At 53.5% G+C, this 17,267-nt stretch overlaps 1 protein-coding gene across 1 annotated transcript in view; it reads left to right on the top strand.

Annotated features, from left to right (window-relative positions):
- Sptbn5 (spectrin beta, non-erythrocytic 5) overlaps positions 1-17,267 on the top strand; it is a 41,556-nt gene that overhangs the window by 21,637 nt on the left and 2,652 nt on the right. Inside the window, 31 exon segments of the mRNA XM_029535746.1 lie at positions 517-631; positions 717-827; positions 1,000-1,182; positions 1,475-1,675; positions 1,834-1,983; positions 2,264-2,368; positions 2,688-2,855; positions 3,341-3,490; positions 3,582-3,773; positions 3,974-4,054; positions 6,071-6,186; positions 6,276-6,390; positions 7,047-7,160; positions 7,294-7,412; positions 7,626-7,791; positions 7,977-8,165; positions 8,399-8,476; positions 9,002-9,174; positions 11,701-11,791; positions 11,883-12,029; positions 12,935-13,072; positions 13,163-13,419; positions 13,519-13,705; positions 13,934-14,146; positions 14,930-15,126; positions 15,219-15,423; positions 15,666-15,860; positions 15,940-16,159; positions 16,373-16,598; positions 16,729-16,918; positions 17,077-17,253. Coding sequence (XP_029391606.1) covers positions 517-631; positions 717-827; positions 1,000-1,182; positions 1,475-1,675; positions 1,834-1,983; positions 2,264-2,368; positions 2,688-2,855; positions 3,341-3,490; positions 3,582-3,773; positions 3,974-4,054; positions 6,071-6,186; positions 6,276-6,390; positions 7,047-7,160; positions 7,294-7,412; positions 7,626-7,791; positions 7,977-8,165; positions 8,399-8,476; positions 9,002-9,174; positions 11,701-11,791; positions 11,883-12,029; positions 12,935-13,072; positions 13,163-13,419; positions 13,519-13,705; positions 13,934-14,146; positions 14,930-15,126; positions 15,219-15,423; positions 15,666-15,860; positions 15,940-16,159; positions 16,373-16,598; positions 16,729-16,918; positions 17,077-17,253 — 4,969 coding nt within the window.

The following is a 17,267-nucleotide window of genomic DNA, read 5'->3' as shown; positions in this document are numbered from 1 at the left end:
CGTGCTCACAGACCTCCCCCCCCCCACCGTGCTCACAGACCTCCCCTGAGATAGTCCTAGGTGGCCACCCACCTGCTCAGGGCCCTCCTCTAGCCCGTGAGCCTAAGGAGAGGTCAGGATGCTCTCATGACCTCAGCATCAAGTCTGGCTTGGAGGAAGCCTTTGAACCTGGGCATAGCATGCAAAGGACAGGAAGGAGAGAGATAGGGACTCTCTGCTCAAACCATCTGTAATGAGATCACTAGCGTACAGCGAATCAGACTCAGAAGCCGTAAGCAGGGTTAGAAAGTAGAGAGAGGTCTGAAGTGTTGAGCGTGGTAGGGCAGCGGCGCGCACAGCTACACTAACTGTGACGCCAGAGAGGCTCTGGGGAAGGGAGCCAGAAGCAGAAGACTCGAAGGGGAAGCCCCATTCGGGAGCATTGGGGGAATCCATGGTTTCCACCCAGAGAGGAGGGGGCTGATCAGACGAGGACGGGAAGGCAGGTTGATCCACGGCTGTTCTTCTGCATGGCAGGGCTGCCTGGTCTGATCTGTGGCAGTTGACCCAGGCCCAGGGCCGTCTGCTCAATGACGCCGAAACCACCCTTAGAGTCCACAGAGACCTTCTGGAAGTCCTTACCCAGATTCAGGTATGAACTCGGAGAGGAGGTGGATCCCCCAGACTCAGGGCCCCACCCTCCCTTTCTACCCTGCTCTGACCCTTTTCTACCCCAGGAGAAAACCACAAGCCTCCCTAACGATGTGGCCCAGGACCTGCGTGGGGTAGAGAACCAGCTCCAGAGACATGAGGGGCTGGACCGCGAGCTGGCAGGCATGGAGCAGCAGGTAGGCAGGCTGGTAGCCCTGCCTCTCAGGCCCTTTCGGACCTGTTTGTTCTTCCCGTTGGGCCTGTCACACATGGCAGAGCTCTGCCCAAGAAGTTCTGCCCATAGCGCAGGATGCTCAGCTCCTTCTGTCTCTGAAGAAACTACCGTCCTCCCCTACCCTTCCCTGCTAGGTGCAGGAACTGATGAAGGCTGGAGGCAGAGTGCAGAGGCTGTGTCCAGGGCCTCAGGCCCTTGCCGCTGTTCGGCAGAAGCAGCAAGCTGTGACCCAAGCCTGGGAGGCCCTCCAGCTGCGCATGGAGCAGCGCAAGGCTCAGTTGGAACAAGAATATCTCCTGCTCCGGTTCCACACAGCGGTGAGGGCTTCCTTCCCTCGGAAGGGTGCATGTGTGTACAGATGTGACATGCACTGAGGGCCTCCCATTCTGGAGGGAAAGTGTATCGGGAGGGGCAAGGGCAGGGAGGGGTCCGTGGTCCTGGGAGGGCTGGGATGGATGATGGCGGAGAAACCAAGTGACAGGGACGTTGTAGTCTTGCCAGAAGCCCTGAGTCAGACGGCTTGATGTCTATATGCACATGGGTACGGGCAGGCTGCAGTTGTTTGTCATCAGCCCCTTCTCAGTGGTTCCTCTTGTCTCCTGGGGTCAGGTGAGGGACTATACCTCCTGGGTGGCCAACATGCATCAGGAGCTGCAGACAGAGGAGGCCTCCTGGGAACCCCACAGCCTTTTGCTCAGGCTCAGAACCCACCAATGGCTGTGGGCAGAACTGAAAACCAAGGAGGAGCTGCAGCAACGGGCCACTAAGATGGGCCAGCAAGCTCTGCTGGTGGCAGGGACACCCGCTAAGGTGGGCGTTTTCCTCAGCCCCCAGCTTACCCTGCCCTCCCTTAGACTGCCTCCTTGCCACCCCCACCCCGTTGCTTCCATCAGTCTCCTCTTGAAGGTTTCTCTTGGGATCTATTAGTGCCCCTCCTCCACCCCATCTTCCCGCATCCTCATCTTCAGGTCCAGGATGAGCTTCAAACCCTACAGGAGGAACGTGACCAAGTATTCCAAGCCTGGGCACTCAAGCAAGAGAGGTTGCAGGCCATGCTTCAAGAACAGCGCCTCCTCAGGCAGTGTGGCCACCTGGCGGAGCTCCTCACAGCCCAGGAGGCAGGTCTCACAGCCCCAGCCCTAATCTTCCCCATCCTCTTCCCTGCCTGACTGTTCCTCCCTTTCCTCCTGGGACCCATGGAGTTTAATAAAGATCGCACATAACCTCCGCTTTGTCTTGCTGGACCCCCGACCTGGCCTCCGGCTCCTTTCACTGCTCCCATGCTTGTGTGCGTGCGTGCATGCGTGTTCATGTCAGCGCTACTCAGGACCCAGAGGCGTTGTCTCTGCTGTGCAGGCAGCCCTCAAGAGCCTCCGGCCTTTCTGTGGACTGATCTAGGCATTCCTAAAAGCCAGTGGCCTGGGGAGCTCAGTGGAAGAGGTGGAGCAGTTGATCCGAAAGCACGTGATCTTCCAGAAAGTGCTAGCTCTCCAGGACAAGAAGGTGATGGGCCTGAACATAGTTGCTGATGGGGGAGTGAGTCTTCAAGAGTGGTTCGGTGGCTTGGTGTATGCTCAGAAACAGCACTGATGTGTCTGTAGAACTAGGGATAGAATTGTACATATGGCTCAAGAAAAGACTCAGGCTGGGGAGGTTCACACTGCAGGGACCCCTGGGGAGCATTTACTTATTCTGGGGTCACTGGAAGAAGATCGGTTTTGGCTACTTTCAGGGCCATTAGCCAGCCCTTCACCATGCAGAGCTAAGGGAAAGTCAATAGCCACGTTGCTAGAGTAGACCAGCCGGCCATGTCTGTCCACAGGAGTCAGCTCTGCATGAGCAGCTGAAGAAGATTTCAAACCCTAAGGGGCAGAACCTGGCTTGCCACGTGTCGGAGCACCAGGCTCGAGTGATGGAACTGGCAGAGAGTCGGAGCCGGGCTCTGCACACCTCCCTGATGATAGGCAACTTTGTCAGGGCGGCAAGCCAGGTCAGAGAACCATTCCTTGCCCATTGCCTATTACGTTGTACAGTTTGAGGTGACATTCACACCATAACGCTGGGATAAGCAAAACATATTTGGAGAGTTAAATGGCATCCCAAAGGCCAGGCTGGAGCCCAGAATATTTGATTTGCAGCCCCTGCGGGCTGAGACTCGTGTTTGCCGAGCCGAGCTGTAGCAGAGCCAAGACAAAGAAGAGCTATGGGCAGGGGAACACAGCTGTATGGGTTCCTGGAGCAAAGGGCTCACACCTCTAAAATGGACTCTCATTCAAGTTCCTGGCTCAGCCCGGCCAGAAGCATGGCTTCGGGAACTAGAATGATGTTTCTTGTTTACTAGATACTCTGCCAGCCCTGCACCTGAGGCCAGTAGCCCACCCCCTGGAGTTTGCTGCTGTGCAGTAGGGGTTGAAGGGGCAGTGGGGGGCAACTTCAGGATGGAGCATCATAGGATCTTTGCCCTACCCCCACCAGGCTGAGGACTGGATTCAGGAGCGGGTCCAGCAACTGAGAGCCTGGAGCCCTCTTGGGAATCTAAAAGACTATCTGAAGCACCTGAGGAAACACCAGGCCTTCAGGGCTGAAGTCCAGGCTCAGGAGCAGATCATGAACTCTGTTGCCAAGGTGACCCCAGCCTCAGCCCAGCCTACTCCAAAGTATTGATAGCTGAGGTAAGAAGAAAGGTGCTGACTGCACCCTTACTCCTGCCTCCCAGCAAGGCGAAGAGCTCCTCAGACAGAGCCACCCTCAGGCTGGAGAGGTCTCCCAGAGGCTGGAGGCCCTGCGGGACCTCTGGGAGAAACTGAGGCAGACGATGACCCTGCGGGGCCAGGCCCTGGAGAACAGATACAACTTCCTGGAGTTCCTGCAGAGTGTGGACCTAGCAGAGACCTGGATCCAGGAGAAGGTGGGGGCTTCCCTGGATAGGGCATTTGGGGGCTGGGGACAGGAGCTAAAGGATTGAGTGGGAAAGAGCAAGGTCCTCTGTTCTCTAGTTCTGTGATAGTAGGATCTTTGGTGGGAGGTCGCAGGCATCTATGTTCTCTGACCGTGTCCCAGTGGCTAGATAGAGCTAAGCCTTACCCTCCCCACCCTTGTCCTCCACAGGAGAGGATGGTGAACAGCTGTGACATTGGCCTGAACCTTGATCACTGCCTGCAGCTCTGCAGACAGGTCCACAAGTTACGGGTAAGAGGCTCTGTGAGGGAGGGGTTGACATAGGGTCTCCCACTGGGAAATCTGTCTGATGGACTCCAGAATCTGGAGAAGGTTCAAGTTCAGCTTTGCACTACTTGGACGCACTTAGGCAGGCGAGCAAGCTCATCTGGCCAGTCCTTAATTTCTTCATCTCTAAATGGGTAATCATGCCTTTCTCAGCGGTGAGGGAGTGCCCGTGTGTGGTGACAGTCAAATGATTCCACACCTGTAATAGAATTATGTCTCTCCTGGAAAACTTGGTAGTCTGGTTTCAATGTTATGATAAGAAGCAGGGAGTTGTGCTGGGCATGGTGGCGCATGCCTTTAATCCCAGCACTTGGGAGGCAGAGGCAGGTGGATTTTTGAGTTCGAGGCCAGCCTGGTCTACAGAGTGAGTTCCAGGACAGTTAGGGCTACACAGAGAAACCCTGTCTCAAAAAAAAAGAAGCAGGGAGTTAGTTAATGGGGCCGCTGAAAAATTTTGCAACTTTCTGAATGCATTCAAAATTGCAATCATAACTTACTATTTCAGAATTTCCTTAAAAGAAAGAGCCTATGCGTGGGTGTGATAGTTAATGCGGTCTTCAGTGTGAGTAGTTCAGAATCTCCTATCTCCTCCCCCACACCATCCACCAAATATACCAGGATTCTGTTTCTTTGTAACATAGAGGGGTCAATTGGCAAATATGTCTGTAATCAGGTGTTGAAGACGGCGTGCTAACCCACCTGACACAGGTGTGTGGGATTTTTAGTAAAGGCTGTCGTCTTAACTCCAACACATCCTTAGCTGGTGGTGGTACTTCTCAGATATCAAACCAAAAAATGGAACAGCAAGAAAGGACGCCCTGGGCCTGCCCTGTCCTGAGTGAGCACTGTGATTGCTGAGCCCTGCAGTGCTCCGGGATCATCTCTCTGATGGGTCACTCCATAGAAAAGTGCCTTTGAGTTATAAATGCTACAAATGTAGGGAGCTGGGAGCCTCTGATCCACCCGGTTGGGGCACCCCTCTCCCTGAGGACATGTAAGCCTGCCTCGTATCCAAGCTCCATCTCCATTTTTTTTTAAGCTCTTGGTGTGTGTGCACCACACTTAACAACAACAACTTCTTCTTCTTCTTCTTCTTCTTCTTCTTCTTCTTCTTCTTCTTCAGATTTATTTATTTATTATATATNAGTACACTGTAGCTGTCTTCAGACACTCCAGAAGAGGGCATCAGATTTCATTATGGATGGTTGTGAGCCACCATGTGGTTGCTGGGATTTGAACTCAGGACCTTAGGAAGAGCAGTCAGTGCTCTTAACTGCTGAGCCATCTCACCAGCCCCCAAGCTCCATTTTTTAACTTTAAACACCACTGAGTCTGTGTCCACCTGTTCCCTCCTACCCAGTCCTCACGTGAGAGACTCTAAGGTTGTGGGTTCCAGGCTGGTCATCCTCACTGTAGCTGAGAAGGGCGGCCTCCAGCACCTGTCACTTCAGAGGAAACAGTTGCCTCTTATTCTCCAAATGTGCTGCAGTTGCTAAAATTCCTTCTCAGTGAAGAGACATAAACAATATCTACCCCTCCTCCCAAGGCCCTAACAACAAGTCAAGACAGGAGACAAAGTTCACTGCTGTGGGGTTTACTGGGGTTCCATTCAGAGTATAACACAGCAGCGTGGGTGTTCCTCCCCACAACAACCCAGGAGAGATAAGAGCGATGGTGGACCCTCTTCCATACCCTTCTCAGGTGGATACACTTTAGCTTCTTCTCTAGGCCTTGTGCAAATAAGGCAGCATTACATACAACAGATGGAATGGAGCACCTGAGTCAGGTGGGGGTCCTGGGCCCTGCACCCTTCCCGAGGGGAGGATTAAACCATCAACAAACCCCGCTGGGATAATCTCCAGCAAGAGGCATAGCTAGTGCCTCCAAGATTGGGGTTGCTTTCCCAGGAAGCAGTCACAAGAGCTATGCCAAGACGAAGCCTTGAACTGGCAGTGCTAGTATCCTTTACCTTCCCTGAAGGTCACAGTGGATGATGCCCACATCAGGAGAATCAAAAACTTGTCACTGCAGCTCAAGAACCAGGGCCCTGAGGAATCTGAGACCATCTGCCAGCGGCAAAACCAGCTCAACAATAGGCCAGTCTTAGCCAGGGGAGGACAGTGGGGCTGGGAGAGGGGCTGAGTGCCACCTCAGGCTGCAAGGTTCATGCCCATCCTTTGGTCAGGTGGAAGACTTTCCATGGCAACCTGCTCCTGTATCAGCAGCGGCTTGAAGCAGCCCTGGAGATACATAGATTGTCCCAGGAACTGGATGATGTTATTGAGCGGATCAGGGAGAAGGTATGTAGTGAGAAGTCCCCTTGTGCACTGAGTGTGGAGTAGCATTGCCTGGAGTGTCCAATGACCCTGGCCCACCTTTGCTCTTCAGCTGGATCTCACCAGGAGTCCTCCAGGGAGTCTGAGGAGTATTCTATAGAACCCCCCACCTCTGCAGCTCCCAAACCACTCTTTATATCCCAGATTGTGATGGATCTGGAGGCCAGAGCATGCCCTGCTTTTCCTGGACCCTAAGCAAGCCCATAAGAACCTTAGCCCAGTGGGTTGGTCCCACAGGAATGCAGATGGGCCTCAGCTGAGACAATGTAGCTAAGACCCATGTGGCCTGAGAATCCCACGTGGCACGGCCTCCTCCTCCACCGGCTCTTTCTCTCAGAGCTAGCTTAGGCCTCAGGCCTCTGAGATCCCTCCCCAGAGCAACTGGAGTCAGAGACAAAATGCCAGGAAGTGCCACACATAGGTCATACTGGAGGCAAGTCCAGACAGACCCAAAGATCTAAAATGCCTCTGGTCAAGTCCAGGCCCCTGCTCCAGTCCCTCTGAGGCAGCAGGAAGGGATTCGTGCAGGGTGATTGCGTTCTACCCTGCCACCCCAGATAACCAGGCTTCTGCAGTGAGGGGGCAGCTGAAGCTAAGGTGGCCTCCTCACACTCTCCCAGGAATCCCTGATCCGGGCCCTGGAGGGCACTGAAGATTTGGAGAACTTACAGAGGCTATTGTGGAGACAGAAAGTGCTGCAGCAGGAGATGGGCCTCATCCAGACCCAGGTGGAGGTGTGCAGTTGGGGCACGCAGATCCTGGGCACGTCCTTAGGGGAGCCCTGGTGGATTCCTGAGAGTCATGCTAAGACACCCACCCCCTCAGCCGAAGCCCATGCTGCCTAGCCTCCGACCTTTCCCCCTACAGTCTCTTGAAGGTAGGGTCGGCCGGCTCTGCAAGGAGAGCCCCGAGGTTGCCCATGGCCTCAGACGTAAGCAGCAAGAAATGATGGACAGCTGGTGGAAGGCCTGGAGCAAGGCCCAGAAGTGGTATGACCCCGTGGGCCTTCGTCCCATGCAGGCTGCTCCCTCCGGTTCTTGGCCCACGCACTTCCGTTTGCCCCCTGCTTTCTCCCCAGTTTCTGTATCATTTACCAATTAATTACCATCCCATGGACCTTCTGTGCCGAGGGAATTAAAGGGCGCTGGGTATGAGGGAAAGGGGACTCCACGAGCCTAGAACTTACTGAGTCCTGTGAGCAGGAGGCAGTTGCTGGATGCGGGCCATGAAGTTCAGAAGCTCCAGACCCTGCTGCAGGATCTGCAGGACTGGGCCCAGGGACTGCAGGCTGAGATGACCACACAGGGCACCCCTTGCAGCCCTGTGAGAATCCAGTACATGTTGGAAGAGCACCAGGCATACAAGGTGAGCCCCAGCCCTGAGGTGTGAGGCCTTTCAAATGTCACCCCTCACTACCCCACCCCTTCCTCTGACCCCTGCTAGGACCTTTCTCTGTCTCCTGACCAACCTTGTACTTTTCCACCGTCCCTTTCCTGCCGGGCCTCTGGTAGGCCTCAGCCCACAGGAAACTAATCTCAGCTCTATTACAGGTTGAGCTGGACATCCGAACAGAGAGCCTTAACCTGGTCCAAAGCATGGGGCAGCGGCTGCTTGCGTCTGGCTACGCACTGGCCTCTGGAATTCACCAGCTCCTGGCCTCTGTAGAGCAGGGGTTGAGAAGCTTGCAGGAATCCTGGCAGGGGCGGCAACAGCAGCTACAGCAGGCCTTGGAGCAGCAGGTAGGCCCCAGGCCGGCTTCCAGCCTACCCTGCTATCAAGACCTATGATGTCCCCACAGCTCTGGTCAAAGCCAAAGCTGAAAAGACTGCCTTGAGTATTCCTGCCAATCTGCTTGTGCCTGTATAATGGAGCCAGGACTCAGGTTCTCCAACCTGAACCACCAAAAATGTCACAGACACACCCAGGTAGTCCCTGGGCCCTCTGCTGAGCTTCTCTTGTCCTTTTTCACCAGCTGTGTCTGGGCTCTGTGGAAAAGGTGGAACGCTGGCTCGACAGTGAAGAGGCCTCCCTGACTAATGAGGGAGTGGCGGTAGGTGTCCAAGAGGAGTGGGAAGGACAGATGAGACCTGTCAAGCCAGCCAGAACGACAAGCTCCCACTGCTGAGCAGTTACCATCAGTCCTAAGTACTTCTTGCACCCTTGGTTAGCGTCCACAGGATGTGTCCTAGGAGCCAAGGGAACGGGCTTAGAGCCCGGCCGGTCGCTCCCTCTGATCTCTTTCCTACCAGTCTCCTTGTCTCTGCCTTCCTTCCAACATCACCCCAACTCCAGTAACAGATACGTGTAACTCATAGGGACCTGGGAGAATAATGAGTAAGACATAGGTCTAACTCAGAGCATAGAGGTGAGAGGGCAGTGCTCAGCCTGCCCTGGGATGGATACTAACTAGATGCCATCCTAAAGCCATAGGCAGCCTTGTGGGGTTTAAATAATGCCCATGGGAGAACAACCACTTTGTAGAAAGGCTTTGTCAGGCTGGCTCTAGAGGGAAACAGACAGTTCAGGGTGGAGTGGAGACAACCCTATAGTTAGCATGGGTCCCCGCTTCCACCAGGACCCCTTGGTTACTGTGGAGACCCTTCTGTCAAAGCACAAGAGGCGTGAGCAGGGCCTGAAGGCACAGGCCGAGAAGATCAGTGCACTGGAGGCCACAGCCCACAGCCTGCACCAGGGTGGCCACTCTGAGGCGCGCAGCCTCCTGGACAGATGCCAGGCCCTGCTCCTGAGGTACCTGTGGCTCTGGGATGGTGGGAACCTGGGGGGGAGCTAGTATGGACATTCATCCTAGGCTCTTCCCTTCTGGCTCTCAACTTCTCGGCCCAACTCCATGCCTCTTCCAAATCCTAGGGTCACATGCTGGTGGTGTGCGAGCCTGCTATCCATCAGACAACATATGGCATCCACTTCCTTCTTCACCCCAGCTTGACCCTGTAAGAAGCTCACATTAGGAAGCCGAGTGGAAATGATTTAATGACAGGAAGGGACAGGAGCACAATCCTGAGTCTCTCTACTACCTAATGGGTGGGGCCTGAAGCAAATTCCACTCTCCTAGTTAAGTCTTGAGTCTGTCTCTGAGGGCTGTAGTATCTTAGCACAGTTGCCTGTCCCTCCTAAGCAGGCTGAAGATCTCTTATGCAACAGAAGCTCAACCGTAGATCTGCATGCCGTGCCCATTTTATGACACTAGTCTTGCCTTCTCCATAACTGCTCCTCCTGCTCAGCTGGCCAACCCCACACACACACACCCCATCATGTAGACCAAGGCAGATACAGCCAAAAGCCATAACCAGACTGGCTGAGGCTACCCTCCCGCTTCTGTGGCTCCTTGGGATAGATCTCTAGCAGGCCAGTAAATCTCTCATTTGCCTGTCTCTCTGTTTATATCTTGTGAGAATGGGCACTTTGCCTGAGTGTGTGTCTGTGTATCATGTGCTTGCCTGGTACCTATAGAGGCCATGACTACAGTTATAAATGATTATGAACTGCCATGTGGGTGCTGGGAATAGAACCCAGGTCCTCTGGTTCTGCCGAGCCACCTCTCAGGCCCCAGCGTTCCTCATTATTTCAGGTGGACTTCCTGGGTACCCACAGAGGGCTGAGTAGACACCCAGCAAGTGAGTTTGCCATTTCTGTCACCTTAAGTGGGACCTGATGGGCCCAGTCAACCCCAGATCATTGATCTTTCCCCAATGCAGGCTTGTGTCACTTCAGTGGAGCCTCTGGTTCCCCCAGCTCCATGCCCCTTGGTGTAGGTGTTAACACCAGTGAGGGGAAACCACTGATGAGGAACCGATTGGTTCAGAGGTGCATATCTGGAATATGTAAATTAATACCTAATATTGTTGTATATATCAAATATTTTAAATGTGTTAAATATTAAAATGTATGTATGTGCATGCATGTGTGTGTGTGTGTGTGTATGTGTATGTGTATGTGAAAGACTTGCTCATGTCACACCAATGTGCAATCAAAATCATGGCTCAAGCCAGGCATCCTTGTACCTGTAATCTGAGCACTTGTTGAGGGTGCAGGAGGATCAAGAGCTTTGAGGCCAGCTTGGGCTACATAGAAAGTTTGATGTCGGGCTGGAGAGATGGCTCAGCGGTTAAGAGCACTTGACTGCTCTTCCGAAGGTCCTGAGTTCAAATCCCAGCTATCACATGGTGGCTCACAACCATCTGTAATGAGATCTAATGCCAGCTTCCAGGGTGTCTGAAGACAGGTACAGGGTACTCACATATAATAAATAAATAAATAAATCTTTTTTTAAAAAAAAAGTTTAATGTCTAGCTGAGCTACACAGTGAGACCATGTCTTAAAGAGAAATATGGGGGTGGGGTTGTCATGATGGCAAAGCAGGTAGGAGCATTTGTCATGTAAGCTACAATGCTGGAATCATTGACAGAAGGGGAGAACCAGTTCCTGAAAGTTGTCCTCTGACCTCCACATGCAACTCTGTGATTACACACGCATGCAGGCATGCAAGGCACACATGCTCACACATGTGTACACACACACACTGATAAAATAAAATGTAAAAATAGCATAAAAAAATCAAAACCTTTCTAGTGGCTCAGGCCTGTTATCCCAGCTACTTGGGAAACTGAGACAGGAAGAGCACCAGGCTTGCTTGGGCTAGGGAGTAAATTTAAGGTCGGCATGGACAAGTCATCGAGAACCTGCCTCACAAGTGTTAAAAAGCAAAAAGAGGGCTTGGGGTGCAGCTCAGTGTTAGAACACTAGTGTGTGTGATGTCTTGGGTTCAGTTACCGACACATTTCTGTAAGGTGCTTAAATGCTACATTAGTCTGGACTACTATATCAAAGTGTGGCAGGCTGGATAACATAAACAACAGAAATTATCTTCTCACAGTTCGAGAGACAGGAAGGTCAAGATCAAGGTGTTAGAAGGGTCTCTTTGGATTATAGGCGTCTCCCATGTTCTTGCATGGTTCATCCCTTTGAGTGTGTCCTGCCTTAACCTCCTTGTACAAGAACACCTGTCCTGTCCTCTCAGATTACAGCTGACCTATCTATAAACACACTTACATCCTCAGATAGTAGATTATGCCATGAACATAAGTGACAGCAATATGGAGAGGAAGCATATGTGACTTTGTTTCACAGAAAACCTCAGATCCAGGTCATTGTGATATGGATCATGAAAGACTGTGCTGTACATACAGGGGAGGGAGGGAGGAACTCTCCAGTCCTGGTGGTCGAGCCTGGGGGTCCATGAGACTCTTCTTGCAGGACAGAGGCGCTCACAGAGCAAGCGAGGGCCCGAGGACGCCAGCTGGAGGAGCTACGGAAGCTTCGAACATTTTTGCAGGATTCTAACGAGGTTCCCTTCGCTCGGGCTGAGAGGGTTGTGGGGTACACCTTCCTTGGGGGCTCTCCAGAGTTTAGAGAAAACAAAACTTCCCCTGTGTCAGGTAGCTACATGGCTGAGGGAGAAGAACCTGGCGGCTCTGGATGAGGGTCAGCAGGACCCAGCCACGATGCAAACACAGTTGCAGAAGCAGCAGAATTTCCAGCATGAGCTGGACGCCAGTGTTCGCCAACAGCAGGAACTCCAGATGGTGAGCTTTCAGGAGTCCTGGGGGCCACAGCCCAGCCCCCAGCATCCCTGCAGTTGGCTTTGAATCATAGTATTGACAACCAGTGTCTGTCTCATGCTTCCTGTGTGCAGGCACTGTGCTAGGTAACAGTTTATAGTTGGAAAATATATCGAAACATCTGGAGCGCAAGATGCCAAAACAGAGGTGTTTTTTTGTTTGTTTGTTTTTTAACATTTCTTTTTTTTTTTTTAAAGATTTATTTATTTATTATATGTAAGTACACTGTAGCTGTCTTCAGATACTCCAGAAGAGGGAGTCAGATCTTGTTACAGATGGTTATGAGCCACCATGTGGTTGCTGGGATTTGAACTCCAGACCTTTGGAAGAGCAGTCGGGTGCTCTTACCCACTGAGCCATCTCACCAGCCCGTTTTTTAACATTTCTAACTGGAAAGGAATCCTGACCCCAGGCTGATTACTCCTGCTAGCAAACGTTTTGTTTAGTAGTTCGTGCTAGGCTAGGTTACCTCATTTAAGCAATCATCATTGCTACTCCATTGCCTGGAAGACAAGCAGATTAAGGAACATGTAAGGCTGGGTGTTAGGGCACATGCCCATAATGTCAGCTCTGGTAACAGCATGGTAAGTTAGATGGAGCCTGGCGTGGTGTGGGTCATCCCAGCACTGGGGATCAGGGACAGTGCTGGGCAGCAAGTCTGAGACTAGCCTGGGCAGTGTGGTGAGAGCCTGTTTCAAAAAAAAAAGATGGGGGATAAGGGAGGAAGGGTTAGACCCTGGGAGGAAAGAAGGAGTGGAGATCTGCCCCCCATCACAGTCTGCTTGAAGAGACTGCAGCTGTGGGGCTGCTCATTGACACCATGGTACCAGCATCCTCAGGCCAGAATGTGTGTGCCATGTATGGTGTAGGAGGGGCAGAAGCTGCTACAAGGAGGTCATCCAGCCTCAGAGACCATCCAGAGGCAACTGGAAGATTTAGGAGGCCTCTGGGGTGAACTGCAGACCAACTGCCAGAGGAAGATGGCCAGACTACAGGGGGCCCTCAAGGTGAGGTGATAGGCTATGAAGCAACTCACCAGACAGGACTCTGGGACTTGGCACCCCCACTCCCTTATGCACACCTGTGTTCTGTCCTAGGTCCTGCATCTGCAGAGGGTGCTGAAGGAACTGGAGAAGTGGCTGGAGCCCATGGAAGCAGAGTTGAGAGTCCCTGTCAGAAGCCAGGCCCTGCCTAGAGTGGGTGAACTCCTGGGGGCCCAGGAGGAGCTGGAAGCAGCAGTGGACAGGCAGGCCAGGCAAGTCCAGGAGTTGCAGGGCCAGGCTCAAGCCTGCCTTCAGGAAGGCCACTACCTCGCCAAAGATGTGGAAGAGCAAGCCCGGCAGCTGCTTCAGAGGTAGATTGCCCAGGTCCCTGGTTTGATACCTTGTCTTCCTTTGCCGGCTTCCTTGGAAGAAATTAGTTTCAACACTGTCCCACTCTGGCTGTCTTTCAGGTTTCAGGGCCTTCGGAAGTCCCTACAAGAGCGCAGGGCATCCCTGGAAGCCCAAAGGCTCCTCTTACAGTTCTTCAGGGATGCTGATGAGGAAATGGCCTGGGTGCAGGAGAAGCTGCCCTCTGCCGCAGCCCAGGACTACGGCCAGAGCCTTAGCACTGTGCGCCACCTGCAGGAGAAACACCAGGTACTAGCCCATGGTGGGAGACTGGGGAAGGACAGCCTTAGAGGGGATGGAGGCTCATGGTCCAAGCACAGGGCACCGTGGACCAGCACAGCCTCTGCTTTGAGGAACACCTATTTTCTTTGGAAATCCTAGGATGGAAATTCCTTGTAAGTCTGTAGGGTCCAGTGACTCATCAGGGCGTGGGTTACTCGGTTTCCTAGTACATCCCTGGCCCTTCCTTCTTTGCAGAATTTAGAGAATGAGATCCGTAGCCACAAGGCTCTGAACCAAGTAATGACAGGTACAGGGCACAAGCTCCTACAGGCGGGCCATTTTGCCGCTGAAGAGGTGGCCGCCCGGGTGCGGCAGCTGGAGGTGGCTCTAAGCCGCCTAGAGACAGAGGCCACACAGAGGAGGAGGAGACTGCAGCAGTCCTTGGAGGCCCAGCAGACTTTGGTGGAGGTGAGGGGGATGCTGTGGGATGAGGAGATGTCAGAACTGGCAAAGAACAATGAGGGTGTATGGCTGAGTGATACCTCTCAGGCAGGCCGAGCCGCACCTCCCTGCCTCCAGCACCTTACTTTCACGGTTTCTTCCAAATCTGGGGTTTCCAGCTAGAACTTTATGTCAGAAATCACCTGGAACCTTCCCTTTGCAATCACATCTGAGGCTACCTCACAAACTACATAACAAGACACATAAGTACCTAGGAGGCTGAGCTCTAGTAAGATCCTATCTCAAGAAAGCAAACAAAAGCGCCTCAAAGGTAATTAGAAGCCAGGGACGGTGGCTCGTGCTTGTGATTCCAGGACACAGAAAGCAGACACAGGAGGATGACCACTTCAAGTTCCAGGCCAACCTTGTCTCACAACAAGATAAAAAGTAATAAAAGGAACAAAGTAAGGATTGTTGGCTAAAATGTGCTTTTATTATACTAAATAGCAACACTGTCTCTGAGAAGCAAAAATAAATCGTCTTTGTTTTACAAGAAGAAAAAGGAAAGAATCACCTAGAAACCTTAAAAAACGCTAGCATTCACGGTCCCTCCAGTACAGTGAGAATCTTCTGGAAGGTGTTAGAATGGACCCAAGAGGGCTCTCTAGGCAATTTCCCCCATGCTGACTGAAGACACCTCTCGCAATTCTATCCCATATACCCTATCTCCCACTCTGAACCCTGAGGCTCCCAAGCCTCAAACTGAAGTCCTGGGCTAAGAAAACTAACCCCTGCTGTTATACCACCCAGCTCCTGGAAGCAGGATCCTGGCTGGCTGAACGGGGCCATATTCTGGACAGTGAGGACCTGGGCCAGGACACTGAGGCCACACAGGCTCTTCTGCAGCGCCTAGAGGCCACCACAAGAGACTTGGAGGGATTCAGCAGTCGCATTGAGCAGTTACAGCAAACAGTGACCCTTCTGGAGAGTGGACAGACCCCAGGCAGGTAGGCCAGAGCCATACACTCCCTGGAGAGGAGGCTGGTCCAGTCTGGAGAAGGAGGAATGCAGCCTATCCTGTCCTTTCTTCTTGTCATAGTCCCAGGGTGCTGGCCCAGCTGCAGGCTGTGAGAGAGGCCCATGCACGGCTGCTGCAGAGAGCAGAAAGCAGGGGGCAAGCGCTGCGTGAACAGCTGCACCTAGACCAGCTGGAGCAAGAGGCCTTGCTCCTGGATGCTTGGCTGACCACCAAGCTGGCTGCCGCTGAATCTCAGGACTATGGACAGGACCTAGCAGGCATCAAGGTGGGTTAGTCCTTGATAGACCCAGAGAACGGGGACTAGGCTTCCTTAGGGAAGGAAAACATGTTTGAGAATGGGAGATTCTGAGGGGTGAACAAGGATTCTGGAGGGGTGTCACTGGACGAGGCTGCAGTTCTAGAACTCTAGAGTTAAGTGATGTTGGGGCCACTGGTACTGCCAGGCTCCTAATGAGCTTCCAAGGCTGCCAGTCGAAGCTCTGCAGTCCCTGGCCTTACCCCTCCTAGGTGCTGGAAGACATGTTTGGTGCTTTCAACAGAGAAGTCCAGAGCCTGGGCCAGGCCAAGATGCAGACCCTGAGTGAGCGGATGGCTTCCCTAGAAAGAGGAGCACCCAGGTTCTACCCCCAGATTCAAGCTCAGAAGTGTCGCATCCAGGCCACTTGGGAGAGGCTGAACAAGGCCATCAAAGTCCGTACAGAGGTAGGCCATGTCTCAAGGGGTAGGGGGCTGTGGAGCACAGTACAGACCCTAGCAGGTTCCCCCCTCATTCTTTCTTCAGAACCTAGCAGCAGCCCGTGATCTCCGGAGCTTTGAGCAGGCTGCCTCAGAGCTCCAGGAATGGATGCAGGAGAAGACCATTCTGCTGGAGGAAGAGTTCCAAGTCCACGGCCTGTTGCCTGTACAACCCCTTCTGCAGCAGCAGCAGCAGCAGCATAGGTGCCTGCAGGTAAAGGCCTTGCCCTACCGAAGCTGCTCAGCTCAGCCCCACTCCTCCAGGCATCCAGCAGAAGACCTATGTGCCTCAGTCCCTCATCAGGGATGATGAGCAATGGCCTTACCTGGGTCCTGCCCCTGAGCCACTTCTCCAGGGTGTCATACCATTCCCCTCTGGCCCAGGGGACTTGGAGCAGGTTTTAAGCAGAACGGGGGGGGGGGTCTCCACAGGCCAGGGGCTACTGAATGCCGAGCATGCCAGTGTAGCATCATGTTCTGGTTGCAGAGAGAACTGAAGGCTATTGAAAAAGAGATGTCAAGAGTACAGATGGAGGCCCATAGGCTCGGCCAGCACTACCCTGTGGCTCAGGGGAGTCTTAGAGAGTGGCTCGCCAAGGTGCAAGGGGCCTGGGCCAACCTGGAGGCCAAAGTCCAGGAATGGAGCCAGAAGCTGTTGCAGGTTACCCAGGGCCACATCTTTCTTGGGAGCTGCAGGGAATTGCTGTAAGTAGGGGGCCATATTGTTAGCTCAGCCCTATCTTGATGTTGGGGGGGGCGTGTGTAGCACTTCCTGCCGCTGTCCCCCAGGCTACCTCACCAGCTCTGCTAGTAGCTCTCTTTCCCTGCCTGGCAGAGCGTGGGCTCGGGAGAAGCAGGAGCTGCTTTCTTCTGAGAAGCAGTCTGGGGATGTGGTGCAGGCCGAGCAGTTCCTGGACCAGCACAAGATGCTGGAGCAAGAGATCCAGGAACACTGCCTTCAAGCCCAGACCATTCGGCACGAAGGGCAGCAGCTGCTGGACGACGGCCACTTCCTGTCCCCAGAGGTGTGAGCAGAGGACGGGAGGAGCCTCGCTGTGGAGGCCTAGCAGCCCTAGGGAGGTTGAGGCAGGCCAGGAAAGCAGAGATCCTCGTTGGCTTAGCTCTCCTGCCTGCCCTGGTGGGTGGGAGCTCTGCCTGGGCTTTCAAGGCATCCTTCCCGCAGGTGGCAGCGTGTATGCAGGAGCTGGAAAGACATCTGCAGGAGCTTCAGGTAGCCTGGGCCCTGCATAGACAGGGCTTGGAGCAGACCCGGAGCCTGCAACAGCTGCGGCAGAGGCTGGAGCTGGCTGAGGCCTGCCTGGCCTCCTGGGAGTGCCTGCTGCTGGACCCCAGCTGTGGGGTAAGGGGAGGCAG

This window comes from Mus pahari, chromosome 3 (genome assembly GCF_900095145.1).
Source record: "Mus pahari chromosome 3, PAHARI_EIJ_v1.1, whole genome shotgun sequence".
NCBI classification, from domain to species: Eukaryota; Metazoa; Chordata; class Mammalia; order Rodentia; family Muridae; genus Mus; species Mus pahari.
This window is presented reverse-complemented; position numbering and strand designations above follow the sequence as displayed.